General features: G+C 42.4%; 1 protein-coding gene and 2 pseudogenes across 1 annotated transcript in view; all 3 read left to right on the forward strand.

The window, feature by feature from the left end:
• Window positions 1-273: 273 nt before the first annotated feature.
• LOC108251080 lies at window positions 274-1811 on the forward strand (annotated as a pseudogene).
• A 3202-nt stretch (window positions 1812-5013) lies between these two features.
• LOC108251087 lies at window positions 5014-6573 on the forward strand (annotated as a pseudogene).
• Window positions 6574-6753: 180 nt separating this feature from the next.
• Window positions 6754-7308, forward strand: part of LOC108251078 (odorant receptor 131-2-like) — a 1862-nt gene continuing 1307 nt past the window's right edge. Inside the window, exon 1 of the mRNA XM_017441249.2 lies at window positions 6754-7304. Coding sequence (XP_017296738.1) covers window positions 6823-7304 — 482 coding nt within the window. The 5' untranslated portion in view covers window positions 6754-6822. The remainder of the gene's footprint in view (window positions 7305-7308) is intronic.

The following is a 7308-nucleotide window of genomic DNA, read 5'->3' on the forward strand; positions in this document are numbered from 1 at the left end:
AAAAAAAAGATTTATAAAACCATGTGCACGTAAACCAGCAAGCAATTTCCCTTCATAAATCACACCTATATCTAAAAATTTGCGCACAAGGTCCAACCTCAGGTTCATGAGAGGAATCATGATGCAGTGTGGCTTTAATTTTCCACTTCACCATCTGTGTCGCCAGTTTCCCCTGTCTCCGAAACAAGCATATATGGTGCACATGGCTCAGAGTTGGCATGAGGGATCACATATTTTCCTGTTTAGTTTGTGTTTTATAGATCACAACTTTTGCATGGAAAGTGACCTACGCAAGTTTGTACGAACGCCAGTTTTATAAATGAGACCCCAGAACATCTTTACCATGTTCAAATACACTATATTGCCAAAAGTATTTTGGCAATATAGTGTGTTTTGTTTGTTTCCCTTCATATGCATGCTAACTTAAGTGTCATCCCATTTTCAATCCGTAGAGTTTTTATGATGTTGGACCGGCCTTTGCAGCTCTAACAGCTTCAACTTTTCTGGGAAGGCCAGATAATTACTGATTGAAAAAGGATTATAACACCTATTGGTGCTCCAGTAAGATGAATAAACATGTGATGTGTCATGTGAGCAGGTTGGCAGGTCAAAGCTCATAAATAATATGTGAGGGCAATGAAACACTGCAGATCAGCTCTGCCCACACAGAAACTCTTACCTGCCGGCTGCCTGAACAGGTGAAGAGTCTGTGTAAGTTTGAGGGTGTTTAAATTGACTTCAGATGCAGAAATACTAAACTGTATTTATATTTGCTTCTGTTTTCAGTGACATCAAGTTTATATTTAACACATTTTAAATAGCTTCTGCTATGTCAAATGTATCTTATTCTTACTCTAACAGCACTGTAGGATTGCAGTATCAGACTGTATTGGAAAGAGCAATACTGTCTTGTGTGTGTACAGTTCCAGCATGTGTGTTTCTCTTCATTAATGGCACCATGTTGTTCACTCTGAGGAGCAAACCTGTGTTTCGTGACACCTGCCGTTATGTTCTTCTGTATAACCTTCTTCTTGCAGACACCACACAGCTGGTGTTGACCCAGGTTCTTTTCCTTCTTGCTATCTGTAGAGTCAGACTAACATATCCTGTATGTGGTACACTCACTACACTTGCCAATCTTACAGCAGGTATTTCTCCCCTCACTTTGGTTGTGATGTCTCTGGAGAGATATGTAGCTGTGTGCTACCCACTGAGGCACGCTATGATTGTCACCATCAGAAACACAGCACTGGCTATCATTGCAAGCTGGGCTGTTTCTTCACTAAATAATGCCACTCGGGGTCTGTTTTTGCTACAGTTTTCTCTTGAAAGCCTGGGTACTTCACTGATGAATGACTATTGCTATGACATTGCTTGGTTTCCAGATTCTTTGCGTGAAACATACGACAAAGCCTACACTGTCTTTTTGAGTGTTACAGCTGGTCTGGCAGTAATTTCCTCCTATACTGGAGTTGTACTAGCAGCCAGATCAGCTTCTACAGACAAAGTATCGGCTCTTAAAGCTCGTAAGACACTGCTGTTGCATCTGGTGCAGCTGGGCCTCAGTCTGTCCTCAACCATTTACTACCCACTCCTCTTAGCTCTTGCAAGAACCGTAACAAGGATAGTATTTGTGTGGGTCCAGGATGTTTTTTTATGTGATTATCATCATCTTACCCAGATGTCTGACTTCACTCATTTATGGTGTCAGAGATCAGACTATCAGACCTGTTCTGCTGTACCATCTATGTGGTCGAAGGAAACTCTCAGTTGAACCAGGTCCTGGCTGACAAGTTGGGCTTTGGTTGATGTTTTCATGATTCAGCATAAATTAGCTGCATTGTCTGAGTATGAAGACCTGAGAACATCACAGCAGTATATATCAGTATTTTTTCAAATTATCTGAATATTTTCAAAACATTTCTAACAACCATAATCAGACTCTTAAAAACATATTTTTGGGGGCTCAAAATGGATTTATTTTACCTTTCTCTGTTTCAACTTACAGTTCATTTTTTGCAAAAAAAAGTTTTTTTTATAAGAAAATGCCATTCATGTACACATCTTCTCTGATTTTCTTTTTAAATTAAATCCAAGTTTAAAAGCTTGTGCTGTATTTTCATTGCTTCAAAATGCAAGAGAGCATGCAAGAGAAAACGTTCAACCTAACTCTAAACTGCCAAAGCCTCGGAGTAAAGGCCACAAAATGTTATTGTCAGTTCATGTAAAAAAAATAAATAAATAAAAAAAAATCCTAAATAAGAGATTAAAAGATGATATATTTTATGGTGTTGTGGCAAAAGCCTTGCGTATTATATCCTTCAAGCTAAGAGAAAAAATACCTTCAAAATATCCACAATCAAAAGTTCACTTGAGTGGGTATTGGAATACAAAGCAACAAAGGTAATGACAGATAATGGATCAAACAGTGTAACAAAATAACCTTTATATTTTTATGTTTTCATGAGGAGACACAAGGAGCATAATGTAACTGTGGCATAAAAACCAAACACTTACAGCAACAAAAACAATGAACCAGTGAGGACATGAAGGATGTGACTGAATATAAAGAGCTGAGGGTGGGTGGAAGATTGAATGCAGTTGGAGACAGGTAATGGGAAACAGATGAAGTGGGTGTAGTTGGCTGACTGGACAACTACTGAATTGAGGGCAGGTGAATAGATAGCACAGAGGAACAGGAGAAGACTGATAACACAGAAACACAACACAGGTTCATGGAAGCAGATCACACAGAACTACAGAAACACAAGAGTGACAAGAACTTATAGAATGCATAAAAACACAATAAGCATGAAACCAGACTGGTAAAGGACCAGGGGCAACAAAGAGAAAACACAAAGAACAACTCAAAAAGTCTTAAATGGGTGGCCATAGCTTGTCCTAGCATGGGTCAGAGTTCAGGTGGATGACCCGGAACTGACCACAGAGGGACTAAAGTTCCGGCGGATGTCCAAGAACCATCCAAACAGGAGCAAGAGTTCAGGGGAACGGCCCAGGAATCTTTCAGAGCAGAGCAGGAGAGGTCCTGTCTTTAACCTCCCCAGAGACAGAGGAGTGAGGGGCGTCCTCCTGGACCCTCTCTGAGGCAGAGGAGTGAGACAAGTCAACACCAATCCTCTGTGCGATCCTGAAGACTCATGACCATGAGAAGCTGGAGGTCCTGGCAGAGAAGCAGAAGGCGGCAGCGGAGACCCTGCAGACACGGAGCCAAACTTGGGAGCACCTCAAGACATGGAGCCAAACTTAGGAACACTTGGAGACATGGAGCCAGACTTGGGAGCACTTGGAGACATGGAGCCAGACTTGGGAGCACTTGGAGACATGGAGCCAGACTTAGGAGCACTTGGAGACATGGAGCCAGACTTGGGAGCACTTGGAGACATGGAGCCAGACTTGGGAACACTTGGAGACATGGAGCCAGACTTGGGAGCACTTAGAGACATGGAGCCAGACTTGGGAGCACTTGGAGACATGGAGCCAGACTTGGGAGCACTTGGAGACATGGAGCCAGACTTAGGAGCACTTGGAGACATGGAGCCAGACTTGGGAGCACTTGGAGACATGGAGCCAGACTTGGGAACACTTGGAGACATGGAGCCAGACTTGGGAGCACTTAGAGACATGGAGCCAGACTTGGGAGCACTTGGAGACATGGAGCCAGACTTGGGAGCACTTGGAGACATGGAGCCAGACTTAGGAGCACTTGGAGACATGGAGCCAGACTTGGGAGCACTTGGAGACATGGAGCCAGACTTGGGAACACTTGGAGACATGGAGCCAGACTTGGGAGCACTTAGAGACATGGAGCCAGACTTGGGAGCACTTGGAGACATGGAGCCAGACCTGGGAGCACTTGGAGACATGGAGCCAGACTTGGGAACACTTGGAGACATGGAGCCAGACTTGGGAGCACTTAGAGACATGGAACCACAGGAAGATGGAGTGCAATCATCGACCCCCATGGAGACACTGGGAAACACTGTCTGTTTCTGTCTGTGTTCCAACATTTGAGAGGAGGAGTCTGGAAGCTAATATCAAGGCAACATGGAGAGAAATCAGGCAGCTGTCAGAGCAATAGAAAGGTGCAAGACCCAACCAACTTGATCATACCTGAGACTCTCAAGACTGTCAAGCAACATCTCAAATCTCTGACTACTCACCTGAGGAGTTACACTCAAGAAGCAGAAGCCCAGGTTGACCCAGGGCTGGACAGTACTGATAAAAGACTCTCAGAAAAGAGCAATTCCATCCAATCAATCACATGCCTCCTTACAACATGGAAGCTCCTGTCAGGCATCATAGCGACTAAGATGAATAGGCACATGGGTCAATACTTGAGCGAGGCACAGAAAGGAAATGGCACCATCACCAGGTGGGGACAAACACCAGCTACTGGTTGACAGAATTGTAGCTTGACACTGTAAGACCAAACAGAAAAACGTGTGCACTGCCTGGATTAACTACAGAAAGGTTTATGATTCAGTGCCACACACATTAATTTTGGGGGGTTTGAAACTGTACAACATCAACACTAAGAGTCTTCTTTGGGAATTTGATGGGAATGTGGAAAACAACTCTAAAGGCCAAGTCAAAGCATATTCCACAAGTTAACAGCAAGTGCAGCACAGGTTATGTTCGGTCCCCACTCCTGTTCTGCATTGGCCTGAACTCCCACAGACAGATCATCCCAAAGAGTGGCTATGGATACAGTTTCCTAAGTGGAATGTAAATCATTACAGTTCTTTTCATACTGGCTCAAAGTGCCTGCAGAAGATTCAAAAGTTTCCTCAGAATAGGAAATTGACAAACAATAAAAAGCAATATACATAACTACATGATTACTAATTGAAAAAGGATTATAACACCTATTGGTGCGCCAGTGAGATGAATAAACATGTGATGTGTCATGTGAGCAGGTTGGCAGGTCAAAGCTCATAAATAATATGTGAGGGCAATGAAACACTGCAGATCAGCTCTGCCCACACAGAAACTCTTACCTGCCGGCTGCCTGAACAGGTGAAGAGTCTGTGTAAGTTTGAGGGTGTTTAAATTGACTTCAGATGCAGAAATACTAAACTGTATTTATATTTGCTTCTGTTTTCAGTGACATCAAGTTTATATTTAACACATTTTAAATAGCTTCTGCTATGTCAAATGTATCTTATTCTTACTCTAACAGCACTGTAGGATTGCAGTATCAGACTGTATTGGAAAGAGCAATACTGTCTTGTGTGTGTACAGTTCCAGCATGTGTGTTTCTCTTCATTAATGGCACCATGTTGTTCACTCTGAGGAGCAAACCTGTGTTTCGTGAAACCTGCCGTTATGTTCTTCTGTATAACCTTCTTCTTGCAGACACCACACAGCTGGTGTTGACCCAGGTTCTTTTCCTTCTTGCTATCTGTAGAGTCAGACTAACATATCCTGTATGTGGTACACTCACTACACTTTCCAATCTTACAGGTGGTATTTCTCCCCTCACTTTGGTTGTGATGTCTCTGGAGAGATATGTAGCTGTGTGCTACCCACTGAGGCATGCTTCCATTATCACCATCAGAAACACAGCACTGGCTATCATTGCAAGCTGGGCTGTTTCTTCACTAAATAATGTCACTCGGGGTCTGTTTTTGCTACAGTTTTCTCTTGAAAGCCTGGGTACTTCACTGATGAATGACTATTGCACTGACATTGCTTGGTTTCCAGATTCTTTGCGTGAAACATACGACAAAGCCTACACTGTCTTTTTGAGTGTTACAGCTGGTCTGGCAGTCATTTCCTCCTATACTGGAGTTGTACTAGCAGCCAGATCAGCTTCTACAGACAAAGTATCGGCTCTTAAAGCTCGTAAGACACTGCTGTTGCATCTGGTGCAGCTGGGCCTCAGTCTGTCCTCAACCATTTACTACCCACTCCTCTTAGCTCTTGCAAGAACCGTAACAAGGATAGTATTTGTGTGGGTCCAGGATGTTTTTTTATGTGATTATCATCATCTTACCCAGATGTCTGACTTCACTCATTTATGGTGTCAGAGATCAGACTATCAGACCTGTTCTGCTGTACCATCTATGTGGTCGAAGGAAACTCTCAGTTGAACCAGGTCCTGGCTGACAAGTTGGGCTTTGGTTGATGTTTTCATGATTCAGCATATTTAGCTGCATCGTCTGAGTATGAAGGAGGCCTCTAAGTATCTGTCAAAGCAGCATATATTAGTCTTTGAAATGATCTGAACGTTTGTTGAAATGTTCTTTAGCCTAAAATTGATTGTACTTTGTCATAAAATGTTTTATCAAAGTTTTATCTTACACTGCAGTTCAACTTGTCTTAATCTATGATTAAATGTCAGGGGAAAAGTTGGTTGGATTTTTTATTGTTTTTTTAAGAAAGATTTCTGTATGTTATTGACCAGGTTCATTCATGGTTTGACTGAATATTTCACATATAATAAATGAAACAGGGACTAACAGAGCAAAGTGCATTTAGTTTGGTAGTATAATGTTATTGAAATTAACACATAAAAGGAAACTGTGATTTTGATATGAAGTAAAGGAGAGACTACATAACTCACAAGAGATTTGGTGACAAAAAACATCACATAAATCACATCTGAGGCGAAGCAGACCCTGCAGACCCACTCTGCCCACATGGAAACACAAGTGAGCTCTAACCAGCAAGTTACCTGCGTAGGTGAAATATCTGTGAGGTTGTTTTGTAGATGTGTAGAGAAGCAGGCAACTGAGTTTAATAGTTATTATATCTAAACTGTTTTACGCTGATTTCTGTGTGTTTTAAGTTTTTAATTTAATGTCATTTTCCTCCCAGTTGCTCTCTAATGCCTCTGCTGAGCTCCAGTATCCAGATGTTTTGGAAAGAGTGATTACTTTTACTTTATGCACAGTTCCAGCGTGTGTTCTTCTATATATTAACGGCACCATGTTGTTCACTCTGAGGAGCAAACCTGTGTTTCGTGACACCTGTCGTTATGTTCTCCTGTATAACCTCCTTCTTGCAGACACTGTACAGCTGGCACTGAGTCAGGTTCTGTTTCTACTTGCTGTTTGTAGCATCAAACTAACATATCCTGTATGTGGTGCTATTACAACACTCGCCATTCTCACAACTGTCATCTCTCCACTCACACTGGTGGTGATGTCTCTGGAGAGATATGTAGCTGTGTGCTTCCCACTGAGGCACGCTATGATCGTCACCATCAGAAACACAAGAGTGGCTATCATTGCACTTTGGGCCTTCAGTTCACTACACAATCTCACTCGTATTATTTTACTGTTA

The sequence above is a fragment of the Kryptolebias marmoratus genome, linkage group LG13 (genome assembly GCF_001649575.2).
Source record: "Kryptolebias marmoratus isolate JLee-2015 linkage group LG13, ASM164957v2, whole genome shotgun sequence".
Taxonomy (NCBI): domain Eukaryota; kingdom Metazoa; phylum Chordata; class Actinopteri; order Cyprinodontiformes; family Rivulidae; genus Kryptolebias; species Kryptolebias marmoratus.